The sequence below is a fragment of the Panthera uncia genome (assembly GCF_023721935.1).
Source record: "Panthera uncia isolate 11264 chromosome A1 unlocalized genomic scaffold, Puncia_PCG_1.0 HiC_scaffold_17, whole genome shotgun sequence".
NCBI lineage: Eukaryota > Metazoa > Chordata > Mammalia > Carnivora > Felidae > Panthera > Panthera uncia.
This window is the reverse complement of record NW_026057577.1, coordinates 61685755-61710681: the sequence shown is the minus strand read 5'-3', so window position 1 is coordinate 61710681 and position 24927 is coordinate 61685755. Positions and strand designations below refer to the sequence as shown.

The 24927-nt window shown below is 38.7% G+C and overlaps 1 protein-coding gene across 7 annotated transcripts in view; it reads right to left on the bottom strand.

The window, feature by feature from the left end:
- XRCC4 (X-ray repair cross complementing 4) overlaps positions 1-24927 on the bottom strand; it is a 318042-nt gene that overhangs the window by 72831 nt on the left and 220284 nt on the right. For 2 of the 7 annotated variants that reach the window (XR_007461795.1, XM_049649767.1), the window contains exon 9: positions 24804-24927. Coding sequence is in view for 5 of the 7 variants with exons in the window: in XM_049649767.1 (XP_049505724.1) it covers positions 24816-24927 (112 nt within the window). In the remaining 2 variants the exon portion in view is untranslated. Of the gene's footprint in view, positions 1-969 lie in introns of those variants that run through there. The other 5 variants (XM_049649769.1, XM_049649768.1, XM_049649764.1 and 2 more) reach the window with 4 other exon arrangements.

Below are 24927 nucleotides of genomic sequence, written 5' to 3'. Positions count from 1 at the left end.
ATCTATGTAATATTTTTCTTTAACCGGACTCACTCTATTATTTTACAAGATTATATCACTACTGTAGATGGATAAAGAATCTACTGTTTGCCTTAAATAGATGGAAGCTACACGATATATATACAATGAATAAAAAAAATGCTTTAAAACTTATGTAAACATTGCTACCTTGTGCTAAAGGCTCTGAATGTGAGACCTAGACACTCTCTCTGTTAAAAAATAAATGAAAAATGGAGGGAGGGTGGGGACCTGTAAGAAGTGTTAAATATACGCCAACACTAAATTAAGGTTTCTTCTTTTATGTGATCATAAACATTGAAAGAAAACTGATAAATAAATCAACTTTTCATTATGGGAATCAGAGTTAACGGTGTTGGGTCATGTGCCATCTTATGTGCTGTCTCACTGTGGAAAACATTTCAGTGAAGAGTTTTTGTAAAACATGTCTGAATATCAAAGAGCATTTCTATTGCTCACTTAGACACTAGTGAGAGAGAGAACTGAGACAAGGGTGAGAGTTTCTTTTCCTCCACAGTCAATTCCATTCAACATAAAATACGAATTATGTGCTTAGATATTTCAGTTTATTATCTTATTTGTGAGGAGAGACAAATACATTGGAAATAAATGATTACCAAACAAATCGACACTCTTAAGGGTGCATGCTGAGTATCTAGGCAGATAAGAGCACACGAGGGGCCTTTGGGTTCCTCTGCATGAATAAAGCACAAAACGGCACTCATTATACGTAGACAAATTAGAAATGGGCCACATGTGGATGGAAGCACCCCAGGGGAACTCAAAGCATGTCGAGCACAAGACAAGAAGAAAAACACTGGGATTTCTGGTCTCACTCCACCCCTGCCCATCACCCTGTCCAGGGGAGAACTATCAAGTGTTGAAAGGAGGGAGAGAAACCCTACTCCCCTGCAAGATTGAACCTTAGATGCTTTTTTCTTTTTCTTTCTTGAGAAAGAGAGGGTGTGTGGGCAGTGGAGGGGCAGAGAGAGAGAGAGAGAGAGAGAGAGAGAGAGAGAATCCCAAGCAGGTGGGTGCCCTGTCAGTGCAGAGCCTGATTGTGGGGCTCAATCCCTCAACCCTGGGATCATGACCTGAGCCGAAATTGGAAGTCAGACACTTAACCAACTGAGCCACCCAGGCACCCCTTAGATACTCTATTTCATTTTCCAAGATCTGATGGTGTTTGTTGTGTGACGTATGGACTAAGGAGGGTGTTAACATAAAGGCTTCCTGCAAAGACAAAGAGTGTATACAACAAGTTTGTTTATGGAAACATTTGGTAATGCAAATAATTAGTGACATTAAAGAAAACATTTTGCCTCTTGTTTAATTCATCATCCAGTGGCTTTATGCATGTTTTCTAGTAAATAACAATGGCAATAGTCCAATCTCTTTTGAGTATGAGGACTGTATCATGCTAGACATTATACTTTCAATGTCTATAGACTGAGAAAATACATAATGATCAAAGGCTTCTCTTCTATTAATTCAGTGAACCAAGTAAGTGAATTTATATTTTATTCATCACCTCACCTATAGACATTTAAAAAATAGTACTCTGTGTGTGTGTGTGTGTGTGTGTGTGTGACATATTATTTATTTAGTCTAGTCATACTGAATGTGCATATGGATTTACAGACCCCTCACAATAAATTCTGCTACCCCCAGGGGTCCAAGACCTAGTGGTTGGAACTGTGGAATAGGACAGGCTTATGATTGATGACAGTGAGGAGGGCCTGGGGCACATCTGTGGGTCCTCCACTGCTTTTGTCATCATGACCCTCACACTTTCTTCCTGAAACTCTGCACTCGTCTTTGTTTACTGAAAATATTTTCTGTATAAACTTCAACAGGTTGGTTTTCCATAGTGGAAACATTTTTTTTTCATGCTAAAAAATTAATCTGTGCCTTAACTGGAGACCTGTACAACCTGGGATAAAAGTCATTTTAAATTCAAGATGCACCAGGTCTTCTGCTGCATTTAATAAAATGTTAGTCCTGAAGGTAGGTTGTGAGTACACGGTTATTTGCTGTGCGACTCCTCATACCCTTGTGACGTCCATATTGAATAATAAACGAAAGCATAAACATTCCCTGCATCTCACTTACAGCTCTTTTCCTTTATGTGGTTATCACAACAAGCCAACAAAAGCTACCAATAAAGTTATTACTTGCTGCACAAAGCAGTGAAGCAACATTGTAAACTTACTTCCTGAGTGTTTTTCTGGAATTTTAACTCCTTTGTCCTAGCACATTTTATCCGAAACTGAGATTCAAAATGTGCTCATGAGCTTTTGCCAAAATAGGCATTCTTCTTTTGGGTCTGCCTTTTGTGTGACCCTAAGGACAATTGTGACTTTCTTACAAGCAGTGTCTTTAATCGTTCACATAATATGTCCCTGCAGTCATCCCCTCTCTCTCCTGCAGCAGCAGTGTCTTCCTCTTACCATGGCACATCTCACAGTAAACTTGTCTACATTTGCTGTCTACATGTACTAACGTCCTAGGCAGTTTCAACACACTCCACTCCACTCTACTCTGTTACATCTCGGAGAGTGCTCTTATCACAGTCACAAACCACTTTCACATGGGGCCAAAGGTCATTCTCTGGCTCTCAGCTCATTTGCTCTCTCAGATGCATCTGACATGTTGACACTCCTTTAAATACTTTCTCACGTTTGCTTCCATTATACTCATTTATGTATTCAGGAAGACCTACTCTGGGTACAAAGAATTGAACAGTGAAAAAGATTGGCTTCCTGTCTTTATGGATGACTGTGACAGAGACAGAGAAGCAAACATGCAGTTACAAGGGCCATGTGGACTAAATGTGCTAAATGCTATATGGTGGGGGGAATATGGTATGGACACAGGATCTATGAAGAATGCCTAATCAGGATTTACATGGTCAGGGAAAGCTTTCTGAGGAAGTGACATTCAACCCAAGACTTAAAAGATGAATAGCAATTAGTCAAAGAATGGAGACAGCAGAGTGAGAAAGGGTATTCAGGACAAAGGGAAGAGCATATTCAAGGACTTGGAAGGGAAGAGAGAGCATGGAAAGATGTAGTGCCAATATGTACAGGGTTTTTTTTGTTTTTTGGTTTTTTGGTTTTTTTTTTGGTGGAGGGGAGGGAAGAGTAGCAAAAGAAAGAATGATAAAAATGTCACTGAAGTAAGGAGGCATCATATCAGACAGGCCTTATAAGACAATTTAAGAATACTGGACATTTTTTATTGAAGGCAGTAGGGAGCAATTAAGGAAAGTGGAGCTGGAAAATTACTGAACCAGGAGAAGGATTGAGAAGGGGCAAGGTTAAAGGGCAAGACTCACTAGAAATCTGTGACACAGATCCAGGCAATAGTAGTAGTTCTGTTAGTGGCAGTAGTGTTGGTGATGGTAGAGAAAACTGGCCATCATAGAGGAAGAAGTAACAAAATTTGGTGATTTGATGGAAGAAAATGTCCGGTCAGGAGATGGAAGAGTCAGTGATAACAACCACGATAAGGTTGGTGCCTTTCACCAATTTGGAAAGCACCAAAATAGGAACGAGATGTGGCTAAAGATAGAAGGGAGATGATGAGTTCAGTTGGAGCTTATTGACACTTCAAAAGCAGAGATGCACTCGGAAGATAGTGGGGACTCTAAAAGGGACTGGCCCTCCTCTCTCTCCCAGAGATAAGGAATGAGGAAATAATGATGATTTCCCTGTTCCTGAGAGCTTTCTCAGGGAGCATGTTTGAGTGACCCATAACACAAGATGTGGAGCGTGGGAGTCACAGGCTTCTAGCACGGAATCTACTTTTCTCCTAAGCAGTTTTCTCCCTAATTTTCTCTCTACTTTTCTCCCACTACAGACAGACAACAGCCACAGCTCCGGATCCACAGCTTTGAGAACTGAGGCATCAGGGAATCTATAACAAGAATCAGACACGTAGTGACAAAGGACACATGATCTCATTGCCAAGTTCTTGGTAATATCCTTTAAAAGGCCTCAGTGGTGATAGAGGGGAAGTTTAGGGAAAGCAGAAGTAGCCCTGAAATAGCTAAAACCTGAGTTGGGGGCTCCTGTCCCTTCTTAGCATCCTGACAAGGTCTTGGTAATATATCCAGATTTGTGATCAGCAAATTAGGCCAAGTTGGAATGAGTATAGGCAAATGAAACATAAGGGGGAAAAAATACAAGTTTTTTTTTTAAATCTCAGCTTTGTTGGCTTGTGTGTTTTATTTCGTATTTTAACGGTGCATATCATTTTCAGTTGAGGTCTTGTTTCTTGCAAGATCATTGCTTTTGCAATCCTATCTGGAGCAATATGTAAAAAGGATGTGTATATAAAATGAGGAAGCATATTTCAGTCCCTTCTAAGAAATCATTTAAACTGTTAGACATTTGTTTAATGCCTATACCTTTCTAACACTCTTAGCTGAAATATTGTGCTTCTCTGTGCTATTAGCAGTACAAAAATGAAAGAATTCAGATACTGTGGTCCAAGGGAACCATTTTACTGTTTCCATCAAAATATGAGTTTTCCAGGTTTTATTCCCATTACTTATCTATCAAGGACTATGTCTCTCTCCATGCTAAACTGTAGATACCAATACAATCTGCCTCATCAAAGGCTATTAGGACACTATTCATGGAGTGTATTTTGCTTTAGGAAGTTGGCTGGGAATTCCTCCAAAATTATATTTCGTATATGTTAAAGGTTGACGTGTCTTCTACAAATGAGTGAATTTCTTCTAAGATTAGAACTATGGCAGGAGTGACATGGATTAGAGCTTGGCAATGACCTGACTTTCTGTAAGCAGAGCATAGTCAACTTCCCAACTGTGCCTTGCACAAGGGTGGCCAACTCCCTTCTGCTGTATTAGTCATCATTAGCCACACTAGGGAGTGGTTTAACTCAATTTACAAAACAGCGATTGTTCTGCTACCCTCAGGAGAGTGTTCGGTCATGGGCAACAGCTCTATTGCATGGGGCATCATACTGCACCCATCTAATAGTTTTGGTTAAAACGGAAGTGGCAGCAGACTAACACTAACCATCCCGCACCTTTAACACGGCTCTTCTTGGGCACCAGGCACTGTGCTAAGTGCCGTTTTACATGATCTCATTTAATCTTCAGAACCACCTGTGATGAGATTATTGGCTGCATTTTAGAAATGACAAAAGTGAAGTGCAGGGAGAGGAAGACATTTCCCAAGAGTCACCCAGAACAAGGGTTTGAATTCAACTGTTTGACTCCTGAATCTGTTCTCTTAATCTGAACCTCTTAATCGCTGGACCAATGGCTTGTAAATTTTTTCCCAAAGGATAAGGGGGACCGAACTCTTGGATCCTACTCCAACTCTTCTTTTGTTGCTTTATATACTGAGGTTCAGCGTAGACCTCACTGTAGTAAGGAACCAGAGCCATGTTTTAAGAACAGTTTGACCTTGCATCATTTGCTCTGACGTCTCTGTGCATCTTACTGGACATGGAATCCAGAACTGCCTGCGTCATATACTCTAGTGACTGATTAAAAGAAAAGCCTCACTGAGTGGCTACAGAAAAAACAAACAAACAAACAAAAAAAAACCTTATGTCAATAATTCTGAGTTAGCTCAATGAAGGCCTGTCAAATGGAACATATAACAAGACAAAAGGTAGCCAGTCCAGGTTAACTGTCTTTTATCTATGGCATCAATTTATTAGCTACCTTGTCATGCAGGAATATCCCAGGATAAGAGACTTGGGCGGGTATATTTTCTTAGTGGGAAGGTTGGAAACAGAACAGTGGGGACCCAATGAAGGGATCATGAGAGATCAAGGGGAAAAGATGGAGAAAGAGCAATTTTTCTCCCATGGACTAGTCCCATGTAGCAGAAATTTAAAAAGCGGGGGTGGAGGGTGGGAATGGGTTTTGTTCATTGCATATTTAAAGGAAAATTAATCAGATTTAACTTATTATAGGCCACTCTAAGAAACCACATGCAGAGTCTCCTTGCAATTTTTCCTAATGACTGTTTGACAGAAAAATATCACTGTATTCTAGAGACAGCTATCATTTCACAATTCAGAAAAGATGTGAGAATTTATTATATGGCATGAAAACCAATGATTTTGATTTTGGAATCAAAGTATTATTATTATCTAATAGGTAAAGGAAGCCCAGATTATAGAGGAGGAATGTGTATCAACCCAAACACTCAACACATCATATGCAAGAGCTTTCCTGCATTGGACGCCCTTTAGAAGTTTTTGGACACCAAAAGGTGAAAGTAAGGAATTTGCCATTTTGATGCAGCCTTTTTAATCTGGGAAAAACAACCCAATGTGCCTTTCAGTTCTAAATAATAAAGAAAGTAAATATCTCTATTCTTAGGGTCGAAATAACAACCTGGATTGAGACCCTTTAGGTCCAGAGGATGGGTCTTCCATTTAGTCACATAAATCAAATATGTTTTCACACGGTTCTTTTTCTCTGCAGATAGTTTTTGGGGTGGAGGAGAGCAGAGTCCAGGGCAGAAAAAAAATTTTTTTTGTCTTTATATGGATTTATGCTTTATAATAGCATATTACTGTTTATTGTTAAGAAGACCATCTCAGAGTATACAGGTCAATGGTGTGTGTGTATGTGTGTACAATAAATACATGTGTTCATGATATTGTTCCCATATGTCAAGATCTTGGTATCAGGGAATCTGAAGAGTAAGGAAAGTTGGGTATGTTTGAACTTGATTGGGCTTGGTGCAGCTTAGAATGGATTGCAGATGTCCCATACTTAGTGTTATGAATGGTTCAATGGCTCTAGTTTGGGGGAAATACACTGATATTGAACCATTTGCCTGCTTAAGGATACAGGTTAAGACTGACCCAGAGGCAAGGTGTGGGGCTTTCCTTGGAGAATTTACAAAATCATTTTGGAAGGAGACAGAAATCCTGGGATTCACAATGGTCCAGGAGGCAGAATTTAGGATACAAAGAGGAGGGAATTTTTCCTTTGAGCTCATGATTAGGTTTGGAGGGGAGATATGGCAGAGGAGAATCCCAGCGAGGGGTGTACATACGTGTGTGCTGGATGGTGCATGTTGATAAGCTGGTGCTTGCAACATGGCCACGTTACTGGTGACTCCTTATGGGTCTAGCTACAGTAAATTAAATTAGTCAGTGTGGTGAACTTTCCTTGTATTAGTCCCAAATTTTCATGTTTTCAAGTGACCAGTGTGAACAAAGTGATGACTGCAGAATGACCACAAAACTTAGCAATATGTGGATCCTGAGAAACTTAACAGAAGACCATGGGGGAGGGGAAGGAAAAAAAAAAGTTAGAGAGGGAGGGAGCCAAACCATAAGAGACTCTTAAAAACTGAGAATAAACTGAGGGTTGATTGGGGGTGGGTGGGAAGGGGGGGTGGGTGATGGGCATTGAGGAGCGTACCTGTTGGGATGAGCACTGGGTATTGTATGGAAACCAATTTGACAATAAATTTCCTATTAAAAAAAAAAAGCTTAGCAATATGGAAGTCAGTGTAGAGCTTGATATGGTTTTATTAAAAGTAAATAAGCTTGGTCTCTTGTGCTGTAGAGAACCAAAGAAGGCTTGCTGCCCCACTTTGGGAAGCAGTTCAGTGGAGCAGCAGCAGCTTAAAGAAACCTATTCCAGGGAGATAAAGGAGTGAGCAGTGGCCCACAAAGGGAGCAGACACCCAAGCTCTAAGCCAGATGCTTGGCTGAAATGATAAACAACGACCAAGACCCACTTGTAGAGAGAACTCAACAGTCATATGGAGTGAAGACTCAGGTCTTTGTTTTGGATATATAAAGTTAATAAAAACATGGGAGTGTAAATATCTTTTCAGAATAATGATTTCTTTTCCTTTGAATATATACCCAGAAGTGGGATGGCTGGATCACATGGTAGTTCTATTTATAATTTTTTGATGAACTTCCACATTATTTTCCATAATGGACATTCTCACCAACAGTGTGCAAAAGTTTCCTTTTCTCCACATCCTCACCAACACCTATTATCTTTGGACTTTTTGGTGATAGCCAATCTAAGAAGTATGAGGTAATATCTCATTATGGTTTTGATTTTCATTTTTCTGATGATTAGTGATGTCAACTACCTCTTCATACACTTGTTGAGCATTTGCATGTCTTCTTGAAAAAAAGTCTATTCAGGTCCTTTTCACATTTTAAAATCGAGTTATTTGTTGTTCTGGTATTGAGGTGTATAAAATTCTTATATATCTTGGATATTAATTCCTTATTAGATATGTGATTTGCAAATATTTTCTCCCATTCCATAGGTTGCCTTTGTATGTTGTTGATGGTTTCCTTTGCTGTGCAGGAACTTTCAAATTTTACTGTAGTCTCATTTATTTATTTTTGCTTTTGTTGCCTGTGCTTTGGTGTTAATTCCAAAAAATCATTTCCAAGACCAATGTCAAGGAGCTGACCCTTATGTTTTCTTCTAGGAGTTTTATGGTTTTAGGGCTTACATTTAAGTCTTTAATTCATGTTGAGTTGATTTTTAGGTATGGTGTAAGACAAAGGATCCCATTTCATTGTTTTGCATGTGGCAATCCAGTTTTTCTAAGACCATTTATTGAAGAGACTATCCTTTTCTTATGGAGTATTCTTGGTTCCTTTGTCAAAAATTAGTTCATTGCAGCATTATTATTCACAGCAGCCAAGATAGAGAAATGAGTTGAATGAATAACCAAAATGTGGTATAAATACACAATGGACTATTATTCAGCCTTTAAAAAGCAGGAAATCCTGCCATATGCAATAATATGTATGAAACTGGAGTACATTATGTTAAGTAAAATAAGCCAGATACAGAAAGATAAATATCATATGATTTCAATTAAATGTTCAATCTTTAAAAAAAGTCAAACTTACAGTAACACAGAGTGGAATAATGGTTATCAGAAGCAGAGGGATGGAGGAAAAGGAGAAATACTGATCAAAGGTTACAAACTTTCAATTACAAGATGAAGGAGTTCTAGAGATCTAACATACAGCATGGGGACTGTATCAGTAATGTTTTGTAGACCTGAAATTTGCTAAGAGAGTAGATCTTAAATGTCCTCACCATACACACACAAAAGAGTCTAACTATGGGAGGTGATAAATAAGTTGGTTAGTTTGATTGTGGTGATCATTTCACAGTATACACACATATATCAAACAATGTATTGTAAAAAAAAACACATTATACTGTACACCTTCAATATACACAAATTTTGTCAAAAATAAATAAATAAAACTCAGAAAAAAATAGTAAAATTAATATGATCTCATTTTGAGCCTTAACATTGTTGGGACGTGGACATATGGTTTGTACATAGAAATGTAAACTCTTGAACACTATAAATGCTAAGAGAGTCTGATATAATTTAGACCAAGCTTTCATGTCAGATTCAGTAGAGGGTTTGTTCTAGTAACAAGTCAGTGGGCCCAATCAACAAAACTTCCCATGCCTTATTGCTCTTATAGTTACCGTGATAAAAATTTAAATCATTAACCCAGAAAAATCTATTAAGTATCTACTGTGCACAAAGCAGCACTCTAGGCAAAGGAGATTATAGGGGAGTACAAAAGAGACTAAGTCCCTCTTCTAATGGTGTTTTTTTTTTTTAATTTTTTTTAACGTTTTTTATTTATTTTTTTGAGACAGAGAGAGACAGAGCATGAACGGGGGGAGGGGCAGAGAGAGAGGGAGACACAGAATCGGAAGCAGGCTCCAGGCTCTGAGCCATCAGCCCAGAGCCCGACGCGGGGCTCGAACTCACGGACCGCGAGATCGTGACCTGAGCTGAAGTCGGCGGCTTAACCAACTGAGCCACCCAGGCGCCCCTCGTCTAATGGTGTTTGTAGTCGGGTGAGAGGAGACAGACAACAAACAAATGAACACATATAATATGCCAGGTCTGAAAACTGATGTGGAAAATGATGAATAAGAGCAAGAGAAACAATGGTGTGGCAGGTAATGCTAGAAGGGTGCTATTTTACATAGGATGGTCAGGGAAGGCCTCCCCAATAACATGGAATCTGAATAGAAACATGAAAAAAGTAAGGGAGTGACTATGTAGCTAATCTGAAGGGAAGAGCATTCCAGCCAGAGAAATAGCACATTCAAGGCACCGTGCTGACATGACTGTGGCTGGAAAAGGGATAGGGAAAAAAAAAAAAAAAAAAAAAAAAAGGCGGGGGGAGGGCTGGAGGTAAAGCCACAGAAATGGAGCTGGGAGCAGATCACAAGTACGTTACAATTAGAGATTAGAGATTATGGACTATAGATTACAATTGGAGATTAGAGAGAAATAGATGAATCAAGGATGTCTCCAAAAGTTTTTGCCTGGGCAACTGGTTGAATAGAGTTGTTATTTATGAAATGGAAAAGGCTGGTAAATAAGTATGTTTGAAGAGACAATAAAGAATTTAATGTTAGACTTACCATGTCATTTGTACATCCAAGAAGAGAGGCCAGGAGGCAGTTGGCATTTTTCATCATGTAAAGTTACTTAAAGTCATGGACTAAATGAGACCACTTAGCCAATAATGTAAAGAAAAGAGATCTGAGTACCGATCCCTTTATAGAGACTGAGAAAATTAGGAGGAAGCAAAAAAGTCATAAAGAAGGAATAGCCAGTAGAATAGGAAGATAACCAAGAGACAACAATGAATCAGAGATCAAATATGTTAAGTTATCAGTGTTTCAGTGTGACTAAGATGAGGCTAGAAATGACCAATGACTTTAGCAACTTGAAGATCCTTTGTGACTTGATAAGAACTCTTCGGTGGAGTGGTGGACATGATGGCTATTGGAGCAGGTTTCAAGACAGGATTACAGGGAGGGAGGCAAACCACAAGAGATTCTTAAATATGGAGAACAAACTGAGGGTGAGTGGGGGAGAGAGGAAAATGGGTGATGGTCATTGAGGAGGGCACTTGTTGGGATGAACACTGGGTGTTGTATGTAAGCCAAATGGACAATGAATTACGTTAAAAAAAAGACAGGATAAGAAATGTACCTAAAGCACAGTTTAGTTAAGACTGTGATTTGAAGATTTAGACACATTCTAAATCTAGAATGGTTCATTCATGATGTAGAATAATCACCTATGTATAAGTCAACTCACGGTGAGAATTAGTGAGCCTATTTAAAAAAATCATCAAAGATGCCATAGTTAGTTCCCTCTAAGTCATGAGATGAAGACACAGCACCAACAGCAACAGAGGGCATAAGCTGAGGAGTGATCTGTCTACGGGGTTTCATTCAATTACTCTTTGGAGCTCCTTCTAGAAAAGTGGAAAGTTGTTTTATAGTTCTGAGAACTGAGGGAGGACACCCAGTAAATCTGTTGATATAGTCTCCAGTAATGAGGCCATCAGAAAGACCATCTCAATGACTATTTTTCTTAAGTTGCAGTTATACGGAATCAATTTACTTAGTTTTATCCTATTTAGATTTTTGTTCTTACCTTGGCACTTTGGGGTAACATTTCTGAGCACAACTAGTAGTGAGTTTGTTCTTGATGGGCACATTTCTCTAGTTTGTGAATTATGGGCCAAGAATGGAATGGTAGCTCTGAAAATAAAAGCCAGGCACAAAGAGGTTTGTTGTTAACCTTCATGAAGGGCCTTATAGCAGTTTAAGTATCTCACCCTTCTGGGACTAAAGACATCATGCTTTCCCATGACCTGAAATGGAAAATCATTCCACTGTTTTTGGGACGGCACAGAACACACACCATGTGAAGCAGTCATAAAATATTTTACTTGTTTTATCTTACTTTTTCCTCTTGCTAGTTCCCTTTATTTTGGCAGGAGGTGGGATGTGATGACCTAAATTAGGCTTTTCCACATCTAATTTCCAGATTCTGGGACCTAAGTTTTACTTTCCTATTTAAAAACATATGAACTTCCAGAAGTTATCCAGAAAGAGTCCCACTGAAGGCAAATGTCCTATCAGTTTTAGCCTGGTCTGAAACAAATTTACTGGAATGGGATTTCCATTACCTCTCGAGCAGATTGGTCACATGGAGCAAATTTACAGTACAGTAAGTGGTATTTCCTGAGGTGATGGATCTCCCATCTAATAGCCTCCGAGCGCAAGTCTCATGAACCATAATGCTTTTTGCATACAAGCTTGTAAATGCCCACTGCAGATTTTCCCACATAAGCGTCTTCTGCATACAAGGTTCTAAAAGTCTATGGCAGGCAATTCAAACAAAATTGTGTTCACTTCTCCTCACTTTTTTCCTAAGCTTACACCCCTGGGTTTTTGTCAACATTTAAAAAAGATATTTAAAACTGCACTTCAGCCACCTTGTAAAATGAAAGAGTACATTGTACAGGCACCAAAGGTACACGTCAGTGCTTTTATCAAATTCAGGGTCCTGCTCTGCTGCACTAATTGGAACCATGTGTTGAAAATGCAAGACAGGATTTTTTCAGCTGTTCTTTAATTAAATGGAATAAAATAAGGACTAAACCTCACATTGCTTCATCAAGAGAGGCTGCCGGGTTGTGCTACTAGGCAGGACTGATAGAGGATCCTGAGTGGGGATGCTGGCACCCGTGTCAGGGCTCCAGGGACAATGGTGATTACTTTAATATTGAAGATATTCTCAGTGATTCTATGATACGATTTAGCCACATTCACAGAATGCCTGGTTGCAAATGCTTCTCTGATAAGGAGAGGAAGGCAAGTGATAGCAAGCCTAATTATTTTCAAGTGCACTGGAAGATTGACTCATGGAGATTTTGTAAAATATTTTCATAAAGTTCGGTCACTGCAAAAATCATCAGTAGGGTGGAAAAAGTGCCTCCTCATGCACTTGCCCACTGAAATCTGTGGAGAAATAGTGGCCAACAATGTGTGTGTCTACTAGAAAGACAGTGGAAAATACAGTCTCAAGTTTTCTGTTGAAACTTGAAAACAAAATGTAATTTGATTTTTTAAAAAGTGTGATTTCTGCCACTTTGTTTTGAGGAAAAGGATACTCTATACCTTTTAATTGTTCTGGGATCAAAATCCGAGGGAAGAAAAGGTTAGTTCACAATGTCTCCTTTCAGGATTGGAAGCCCGTCTTTCATGATGCTTTATGTTATTTAACATCCATTGAATGGCACCAGTGTATTGAACTCTACTCCCTCCTTCCTGTACAAGTTCTGGATCCAGAATGGGTACCTTTGCATAAAGTATTGAAGCTTTAGGAAAGAAATGTGGATATTGCTTCCAACAGCACAGTCGTACCTATGGCCTCCAGAAAGAGGTGTCAGAAGTGAATTAAAGAGGACAGCAACAGCAATTCCCCTAAAGGTGTATATAAGCAGCATTCTGCAGGATATGGGAATGTCAAAGCAGGGCTGGGAATGTTCAAGGAAGAAAGCCAATTCCACAAAAGGTTAAAAAACCCTGAGATCACTCTTAAAGGAAATGATGAAACCACCCCTGCTTGTATCAAAGCCCAAGGCCTGGGCACTAAAAAGGGGTCTTTCTGCTGTGGGCCGGTTGTGTCACTCTACCATCAGGAGTCTCTCAACTTGCAAAGACTGTTGGCAAGGTTTAATCAGTGGATACTGCTTGGTCTGAAGCAGAGTTTGACAGTTTTCCAGACAGGCTGGGAACAGCATCAGAGAGTTACACAACCTGCAAAGAAGTGGGAGACGTCTGGGTGCATGTGGTTGTGCCCTTAGATGGCCTTCGGATTGCCCTTTCAAAAGCACAAACTGAATCAGGTCACTCCCTTTCTTCTCTTAAGATCATTCTATAGTTGTTCATTCACATAATCAGTGGGGAGCCTACACTGTCTTCTCAGGCTCTCACTGCATCTTTTTCCCCTCCCTTTGCTCCAGCCACAAGACACTGAAGATGCCACACTCGCCCATTTCCCTAAAGTGCATCTCAGCCACCTGGCAAATCCTCAATCATCCCAGAAGTTCAGCTCAAACTTCATCCATCTCCTCTCTGGGGTTTCCCTTGGCCATAACCTCTTCTTCCTATACTCTCCCAATAAAGTCAGAGCAGGCTGATTCTCCTTTGTGCCCTCTTAGAGCACTTACCAAACATTTGATTGTGTACAGGTCTGCCTCCTTCCTTAGTCTAGACTTCCAGGCACTATGAGACAAGATGGTGTTACTCATCTTTATATCTCCAGTGCCTGGCAGAGTGCTTGGCACAAAGTGTTCACCAAACACGCGATGACTGAATAAACACATACACATGTGGACTTGTGTTCTTCTAAACATAGTTGAGAATTGTGCGTAAGCTCAAGGGCACAGGGCAGATTCTGGTGTCCTTGCACACAGCCTGAATTTCAAATTCTTGAGATGAATGATTACTGACACAAAGGACAGTGACAGTGAAACACACACTGAGTTATTATCACTGAAAAACTTGTAACATTTGCCAAATGTAGGCAATTATGAAAGTTACTGATATCATATATGACAGATTAGGGCTACAATGGAAAAATCAAAGATAAAAATGCTCTTCAGGAACGGCATTATTTTATATAGAATTCCTCAAGAAAATACTAGGATTTGTTTTATTATATAGTTTCTTTCCTCTCTCACCTTCCTCAAATGTCATAATTCTTGCAGAAAAATTCTTGTTAAAGAAGCATAGACTTTGGATGACATATTATTGAGTCTGAAAATCTATCTCCAAGTCAGAAGTAACTACACTTTGAGATTCCAAATCATATAAAAGTCAACCAATTGTGGCCCATAAAGAGTGGCAATTTCATCATTTGAGGGAAATTATGAATAAATAAATGGATGGGTGAATACATAAACATATTTAAAGCTCTGGGATAGATTTTTCTTTTCCCTAGGTAGCATTTGGACTATCTTCCAATGTTTAGACAGACACACAATGTTTTCCTCTGAAGTTCGTCATTTTTTATACTTTGGTGGCAAATGTGCCTCCCCTGATAGTCATTATCATTTCTTTAGATAAATCAATACATTCAATTAGATCTTGCTTTGCTTAGAAGTCATGCCATCTTTTTAACATGACATTGCATAAATGGTGAGGGATAGACACCGCCATTTATAAATGCATTATTTTAACACTAGGGAAAATGTTACATGGAGATACGTTGCATGACTACTGGTAAATACATGGGATGATCAGAATAAAGAGACAGAGAAACAGTTCTTTATGAGAAAATAACAGCAATTGGGGGAAAGCTGAGAGCGGAGGAAAGAGGGAGATGAGAGCAAAGGGATGGACGACATAGCAGGAAACTGGACTCTTAAGGTGACAAGTTGCCAGTGGAAAGTTCATACAGTAGGAAAGCCAGAAGGCTTTAAAGAATAGAGTTATGGCAAAAATGGAATATAAATCGCTCATTTTCTTTGAGGTAAACTACCTCTCTCTGATCCAAACCTTCCACAAATTCTGCTACACACAGACATTTCTCAGTGCTTTTGTCACGGAATTCAGAGGAAAGGAGGGAAGTTTCATGGCTGACTTAGCATGGAGCAGAGAAAGAAGAAAATCAGTTTTATTATAAAACATAAGTGAGACTCAGAGCCCAGTGGAAGCAGGAATTCAGAGCAGAAATGGCCACAAAAATAAATTGCACAAGAATTCGTATAAGTCTCGGGAAAAGTGCGAGACTTTAGAAAGGAGTAAGGATAGGGAGCTTGAGCTAATAAATCTCAGGGAGAGGGTCAATGCAGCTGATCATCTGGCTTTACAGAACCACGTGCTGATCCACTGTATGCTGATTTGATAGTGCAGCAGTAACACTCGTGGTAAGGGCTTCTATACATGCTCTACTTACTGTGTAGCAGACATTGTGTTAAGTGCTTTATCTGCATTATCTTATTTAACTCCCATTGCATGGATGAGAAAACACAAGTTCAGAGAAAATAAGTTTGTTGCCCAGAGTGAGATAGTTAACAGCTGACAGTGTAGAAACTTGGCTTACTCTCGTCCCCAAATCCACACTTGTAATTCCTACTTATTCTATTATCAAATTCCAGCTAGAAGACACCAGATTTTTATGCCATGTACATATTAACAGCTACTACAAATGTAAAGTTGTCACTGTATTTTATTCTATATGAGTAACTATACTGGTTAGCTATTGTCAAAATACCGTTATATAACAAACTACAGCAAATCTTAGTGGCTGTGAGTAGTAAGCAATTGTTCTCACGCTCATGGTCAGCATGGTTGACTGTAGCTCAGTCTATCTGGATTGGGCTCAGATGGATCGCTCTTCTGAAGGTTTCAGGGTAGTGAGCTCGACTCCAGTTTAGGACTGAGTTCATTTCTGCTCCATGATCTCATCAGAGGCCCAGGCACCACGGGCTGCAGCTACCTGGGGCATGTTCCTTCTCACAGCAGAGATCAGAAGCTCCCAGAAGAAAAAGCAGAAACACATAATGCTTCTTAACTTCTGGGCACAAAAAGTGGAATATTTTTATTTCATCCACATTTTATAGTCCAAAGCAAGTCAATGGAGCAGTGATAGTGGAGAGTATTTACTGACAATAATTTAATCTTCCATAGTAATGTAATTACTTCTCTGTAAACATAGTTCTTGAGAGAAATATACTATATTATATCTCTCAAAGGAGCAAAGCAAGATTGTTTCCAATATTACTCAACAGGGGCTCTGGAATATTTCAGATAAACTCCCTAAATGTTTGCAAAGCACAATGACAAAGCATATTTCTCCCATCATCACTACCAGCATCTTGTCCTAATAGGGATCCAAAAGTTTCACAAAGTCTTCTTTCTTTCTTTTTGTAAGGTTTTTTTTTTTAAGTTTATGTATTATTTTGAGAGAGAGAGAGAGAAAGAGAGAGCGAGCACAAGTGGGGTAGGGGCAGAAAGAGAGGGAGAGACAATTCCAAGCAGGTTCCACGCTGTCAGCACAGAGCCCCATGTTGGGCTTGAACTCACGAACTGTGAGATCATGACCTGAGCTGAGACAAAAAGTGGGACACTTAACCAACTGAGCCACCCAGGTACCCCTCTCACAAAGTTTTCAATCAGATCATAATTGAGAGAGCAGAGAGAGAGAGAGAGAGGGAACCCTTGTCATCACATAAAAACACTACAATTTGATAGAGTTCCTTTTACTATTTGGTAAAATCAAGAAAAAATATATTGCTTTGTATTCTTTAAAGGATTAGCATAGGTATTAATCTACCAATGATGGCAACTTTGTGACACCTTACACTTAAAATTCATTCCTAAGTAAAATTTATAGTACTATCCTATGTTGCCAAAGATCATAGACATTTCATACTACCATTCAGATCCATCAATACTTTAAAGACACATCTAATGTAGGTAAGATCTTAGCTATATATAATGGCATTTTAATGAATTTTAAAGTTTTATTATAAAAATTATGTAAATTTTAATTATAAAAGTGGTTTTACTTTCCCCTCTTATTCAAGTTTGCCTATACCAATCTAGATGAAACCTCTCCTGAAATGTTCTATTAGTGGTAGAGTTAACTAGTGACAACTTGTTAACTGAAGATAGTAAAAATTGATTAAAATGTCCAATGGAGAATATATTTGATTTCCTTATTAATTGGGTACTTTCTTCTTTGCTTTATGGAACCATTTCACTGGTAAGTCCTCAGAAAAGGGAGCAGTGAAGTTTAGACATATGTCTGCACTGAAACAGGCTCTGAACTACAGAATGACCCGCATCTACTCCAGGCACTGGCTACTCTCCCAATCAGTCTCAAGGGTCACAGGGCACCTCTGCTCCATTGTGCTCTGCAGCCTTCTCTTTCTTCCAGTCAGTCTCTGTGCCAACTTACACATTGGCTTTTTCAGGGAACTCAAGTTCAGCCACGCAGTGAGAGTCACATTTCTTTCCCTGGCCTAATCAGCTATGGCTAGGGTGGGGACGTGAGGCAGGGGCATGTGCATAAAACATGGATTCTATATTGGACATCCCTTGTATACCACCTCAAAATCCTCAACAGTAGCCATTTCTTTGGCAATCAGTTCCAGGCAGGCTTTGCTCTACTTCAAGCACGTAAAATTGGTACCTGTGCTCCTCTTGTTTCCTGTCCAGGGCTTCTCTGAGACTGCAGCTTTGGTCACCTGCAGGGACCCCGCTACGTACTAAACAGGGGCGAAGTGAGATATGTGGGAACAATGCTTCCAGGCCACTCTTGACCAATGGAAACAGCAACCCATGGATAAATGCTTCTCCCTTTTGTCCCCAGATGTATTGTTCTGAGATGACTTTCAGAAGGTACCTCAGAACATCCTGGTAGGGTGGAGCATATCACCCACAGGGCGGGCTGCCTTGATAAGGCATCCTTGCACTCGTTTTTCCTCCTTTCCTTCTAAGTGCTTCCAGTCTAGCACTCTTGCTCCCTAGCACCATATTCCCAAATAAATTGCTTGTATGCAAGCCCTTCAGAGGAATGCAGAGTATGACAGATTCCTAGAAGGGTCTTGTATGAGCAGGTTCCAAAAAAATTATCTAATCCACCTACATATAGTTGACTGGCTGTGTTATTTCTAAGATTGTAATTAAGCTGGAGACTGTCTTTAAACCAAAAGTAAGTAGTTCAGGTCTAGCCTATATTCCACTTACTGGAACAGTAGCCACAAAAATTGCTCCTGCCCTTGATAAGACCATCCACTATCAAGATAGGTGTAGGCTCCAATCACTCTCTCCTTTCCTGAAGAATCAAGAACTTTTAGGGACAAAGAGACCCTCACTGAGAAAATACAGTTCTCTGTGAGATTTTGAGATGAGAGTTTAGGACAAAGGACCTCCAAAAGATGGAAGAAAAATCAACATATAAACAACAAAATTCATATTACAGAGGAAAATCAGAAAGTAGTAATAACAGTTGGTGAATAACATGACATGTGGATAACTGAAAGGAAGAAAGTAAGTACAAAGTACACTGGTGAGTGTGTTTTTGGGTGAGTAGATCAGAGAGGTGGAAATTAGGACAGGAGACGGATGGTCAGTTAGGAAGCAACCATGAAGTTCTTGGCATGTATGTGTCAAAGTATCCTTTCCCAGTTATTAATATATGGAGAAAATCACAGCAGGCTTGCTCACAGAACACTTGCAAATGAAATCTGCCCTCCTGAAAAGCATTCACCAGGAGTTTTCAGAACACCAGTGAAAATTTTTAATTCAAACAATAGGTAGAAATGGATAAATAGTGACTATCATTCTCCCTTACCAAATGTGTTAACTACTTATTTTTTTTTTAATTTGCTGATGTATAGGTAAATTCATGAGGTCTTTCATGAATTTCGAGGTCACCTATTTAATTTTATTTTATTAAAAATGGATTCTATAAATTATACTAAGTGTAAGACTGAGAGACACAAAGGGATGAGGGTTGGCTGCTTCTGCAAAGTATATGACAAGGGACCCACTGACTCGTTCTCCTTTCTCAATCCCAGATGTCCAAGAAGGGCCCCACGACCTGAAGATTTCTGGCAGTATATATCTTCCCGTGGAAGTGCCAGTCTGAAATGTGGAGCTCAATTCTTGTTATATCTTTATTACAAAACTTAGCTTCATATTCTAAATCCACCTGGCCAACATTCCTCCTGGAAAGCCTTCTAACTTGTTTCCTTCATTCTGATGATTCACAATTACAAACTTGAACAGTAACCCCAAGCCCCTACCCCCAGGACCTTCTGCACTCTCCTCTGATCCGGCATACAGTTTCATTCACAGCATACGTTCCTCAACCCTACTGATTTCTCTTAGCCTCCCAATAGGATTTTTTTTTAAATTTTCTGTGGATCTTCACCCATAAACTTTTTGTTCTTTTCTTTATGACACTTACGCTACCACTCCTTGATATGATAGTTTATCAGATACTGATTTTGGGCCCCAATGTCAACTCCCTTCCATATACTTCACTCTTTGAGAGCAGGCCCAAATTTCACTTACTAGAATATAAGTTCCACAGCAACAAACCACACATATTATTCACTGCTGCATCTAGTGCCCAAAACAGAGACTGACACAAATGCTTAACAGATATTTGGTGAATGGATGGAATTATCTGTAAATTCTCCACATGGCCCAGTTCTGTTTTTTTTTTTTTTTTTTTTTTTTTTTTTTTTTTTTTTTTTTTTTTTTGTGCATAACGGATCCTTTATAAACATTTATTGAGTCAAATTTACCCAATAAACAGCTGTTTGGCTCCAAAACACAGGGTCTAGTATTTTATAAATTTGAGTTATATGCCATTAAGAAAAACTTGTCTAAAGTAGTTTCCTGACCTTTTAAAACTACATAATAAAGACATCTCTTCCTGAGATGGGACTTTTTCTTCCATGAACTTCCCTACTGAGGCCTAAGTCATACCATCTGATCCCAGGGCCAAGAATTATAAATTTTAAGCTGAAAAAAAAAATTGTCACCTTGTTTTATAACAAAGGTCAAAAAAGTAAAAAACCAAACAAAATTCATGCTGCATTATAACTTAATTCTTGTGCCTTCAATTTCAGAGTTTTTCTGTAACAATCTGTTTTTGAATATAAACAATGGAAAAATGTGAGGAAAAATCATGGCATAGAATGACTAGAGCTGCACATCTTGATACCAAATCTATAGATATCTGTCTACGCGGAGCAGAAAATGTAAAACTAGCCCTTCAAATTCTCCATGCTCAATATAAAAGAGGGAACCATAACTATGTACTACTTATGCTTTGTTCTAACCAGCTGAATCAATCTGACACAAAACAATGGTGGAAAAGATACACTGCTCTGGAAAAATATAATCAAAATCTTGTAAATATGAGCTTTATAGATTCTGCTGTTACAATTACTTAGGAAACATTTTCTGGACATCATCCCTCTCTCACCACTAGTGGGTTAATAGCCAAAATTCTGTTTTTCTTCTTCTCTTTCACTTAAAAAAAACCTTTATATGTAAGTATACACACACACAATAATTGTAGATTAATTTTGGTTATTCAGAAGAGATAACATTATTTTGAGATTCTAGTACTTTATGTACAAAATCCCCTTGGAAAGGTCCAAGGCAAATCTTAGATTATCTGAGATTCATAGTATAGTGAAGTTTCTATGTAACTGAGCAGAATTTTAGACTTTATAATTATATGTTTATTGCATGTATGTGTGTATTTATTTATTGAATTTGAGAGAGAGAGAGAGCATGAGTAGGGGAGAGAGGCTGAAGGGAAGAGGGGGAAGGAGGGAGGGAGGCAGGGTGTGGGAGTGGGAGAGAGAGAGAATATGAATCTTAAGCCGGTTCTACACTGAGCATAAAGCCCGATGTGGGGCTTGATCCCACTACCCTGGGATTGAGACCTGAGCTGAAATCAAGAGTTGGCTGCTCAAGTGACTGAGCCTCTCAGGCACCCCTATATTTTCATATTTCACATATTTATATCTACATTTATTTTAAAGTTTTCCTTCTTAAATGGATGCCACTATGGAAATAAAAATGTGGTAAATTTCTTTTTAAAGTATTTTGTTGTTCCATTGACTGAATAGAATCTTGTTCTGATATAAACAATAAAGTGTAATTTCTTTCTGATTCTCTCTCTGTAGTCAAGCCTACACGCAAAATATATATGTATATATTATTTATAATTAAGCACAAAAGGTACTTGAAGCTTTCTAAACAATTATTTCTCTGTGTCAAATCAACTAAGTTTCAACCTTTTCCTAAGTTTCTTTCAAAACAGTTTAATAACTTAAAGAAACATTTGAGTGTCTGTTTTGTGGAAGACATGCATTTATTCATTCAACAAATGCTTAGTAAGCCTTTGTGAATCTAGCCCTGTTGTACGAACTGGAAGATAGATAAAACAGATGGCCATGCCTCTGCTATGATGGGGCTAACTTTCTATTGGGAGACAGGCAGACAGAGAGAGAGAGATGAAAAAAATAATTCTGTGTGGTGATATGCACAGTGAAAAAATATTCCAATGGGACAGTGACTGGGAGTATGCACATCTTTAGAAAGGCATTTCAGGGAAAGGACCTCTGAGGAGGTGACATTTGATTCTAGACCTGAAAGATGAGAAGAAACTAACCATATGAAGATGAACATTCTGACCAATACAATGGTTCTGAGATCTGACCTACTTGAGGGACAGTAAGGAGCAAGGCAAGCAAAGAGAAAAGAGCAGGAAACCAAGGGTAGAGATAGGTAGGGGCCAGATCATATCAAATCTTGTAAGCTGGGGTACGGAGTGTGAACTTTATCCAAAGAGCAGTGGCTTACTATTGGAGGGTTTCAATCCAGGCAGGGAAATGCTCTTTCCTAAAACTTAAAAAATTCAGTTTGTGTGCACTGTACAATAGGAGATTGGCAGGGAGACCAGTCAGGGGGCAGATGTAGTAGATAGTAAGAGAGAAGTAGATAGAATCAAGCTGTATTTTTGGAGGTAAAAATAACAGGATGTGGGAGAAGAGCGAAACAAAGGTACTGATCAGGATTCCTGGGTTTTCAGCTTGAAGCAACCAGGTGTCACAGTAATTTGTTGGGTGGGGAAGAATGGAGAAAAAAGATGATCGGGATGTAATCAGACCTCTGCTTTAGATGTGCTTAAACATCCAAATAATCATCCAAAGCAGGTAGATGTACTCAGATTTTTAAGAACCTCCTTTTGCAAAAAATTAATGATAAATTATACAGCTGACCCTTGAACAACAGGTGTGTGAACCATGCAGGTCCACTTATACACACATTTTTTATCGTACAGTACTATAAATGTATTGTCTCTTCCCTATGATTTCTTAGTAACATTTTCTTTTCACTCGCTTACTTTATTGTGAGAATAAAATATATAATACATATAAATGCAAAATAAGTATTGACTATTTATATTTTCAGTAAGCCTTCTAGTCAATAGGAGTCTCTTAGTCGTTAAGTTCTTGGAGAGTCAAAAATTATACGAAGATTTTTGACTACAAAGGGCACCAGTTCCCCAACCCTAGCACTGTTCAAAGGTCAACTGACTCTACACATATATGACTGTGGAAACAGAACTATTCTAATTTTGGAGATATTAGCATGCAAATGGTATTTAAAATCACAGAAATACTAGATAGACAAGGTAGGTAGTGAAAAGAAGAAGGCTGAAGAATAAACCTGAGGCACTAAAACACTTAACTCTGGGCCAAAGAGCCTCCGTGTACAAAAAGGAAGAGAAAACAAACAACATATGTTAATGCAAAAGTCAAGTGAAGAAAATGTTTACTGAGAAGTGACCGACTATGTCAGGTGTGTAGCTGAGAGGCTTAGTAAGAGGAGGACTGAGAATGGACCAACTGTTGATTTATCAACATGATGGTCGCTGTTAACTTTGAAACCATGGAGAAAAGGGATGTTCAACTGGAGAGAAGTGAAGACAGAATGAGAGGGTAGGAGGTAGAAACAGTAACTATGTTTTTAAAAAATTGTGCTAGATGTTATTGAGGATTGATAAGTAAATATGACATGGTCATTATTTTCAAAGAGGGTCCTTAATGTGTAAGAAGTCTTTTATCAACAATCTCTGAAAAGAACATGTTTTTTTTAAATATGAAATTTATTGTCAAATTGGTTTCCATACAACACCCAGTGCTCATCCCAATAGGTGCCCTCCTCAATGTCTATCACCCACTTTCCCCTCTCCCCCACCCCCCATCAACCCTCAGTTTGTTCTCAGTTTTTAAGAGTCTCTTATGGTTTTCCTCCCTCCCTAACTTTTTTTTCCCCCTTTCCTTCCCCCATGGTCTTCTGTTAAGTTTCTCAGGATCCACATAATAATGAAAAGATATAGTATCTGTCTTTCTCTGTATGGCTTATTTCGCTTAGCATAATACTCTCCAGTTCCACCCACATTGCTACAAAAAGGCCATATTTCATTCTTTCTCATTGCCAAGTAGTATTCCATTGTATATATAAACCACAACTTCTTTATCCATTCATCAGTCAATGGACATTTAGGCTCTTTCCATAATTTGGCTACTGTTAAAAGTGCTGCTATAAACACTGGGGTACAAGTGCCCCTATGCACTTGTACCCACAGCACTCCTGTGTCCCTTGGGTAAATTCCTAGCGGTGCTACTGCTGGGTCATAGGTTAGATCTATTTTTAATTTTTTGAGGAACCTCCACACTGTTTTCCAGAGAGGCTGCACCAGTTTGCATTCCCACCAACAGTGCAAGAGGGTTCCTGAAAAAACATGTTTTTGATACAAAAAGGGGTTACATTTATATCAATAAGCACCTTATAAAGTCTGCTACTATAATAAAGGAAAAAGGTAAGCTAAATAACATATTTTATTAGGAACATAAATCCTCAATGTATCAAAAATTTTATCATCAGATTTTGAGGTTGCTTGTGTATGAACTAAAAATAAATTTTATACATCATTTCACAAATTAAAATGTTCAAGCATCATTGTTCAGAACATGACTATTCAAAAAAGAACTGTAGACATTTTCTTTGTCCTTTTTCCAAAATCTTCCTAGACAGGATGTTAGACAGCTACCACATATAATATGTGTGAACTGAATATGATAAATGTGTCCTTTGCAATACAAAGTCTGAGATTTTATGTAATTATAGGCATGGGAATGAATAGTTTAGAATAATGTACCACTGTCATCAAATCATATCTTCATATACATGCATAATCCATTTTGCACAATGGTTTCGATTCAGTGTGTATGTAATTAAATTGTAGGGTACAGTAATAGCTGCTGCTGAGTTGAAATCTTGCTTTCTTAGTTTAAAAAAATGAATAGAAAACATAGTCTAGTGAACATCAAAGTACCTTTTGAGACAGTTAAATCTCATCAAAGAGGTCTTCTGAACTACTGTTTCTTAGAGTTTCTAAAGACATGTTTTCAGTTGAGCTGTGCTCCTTTTTCAACTTCTCAGGTTGTGGAGGATCAAGC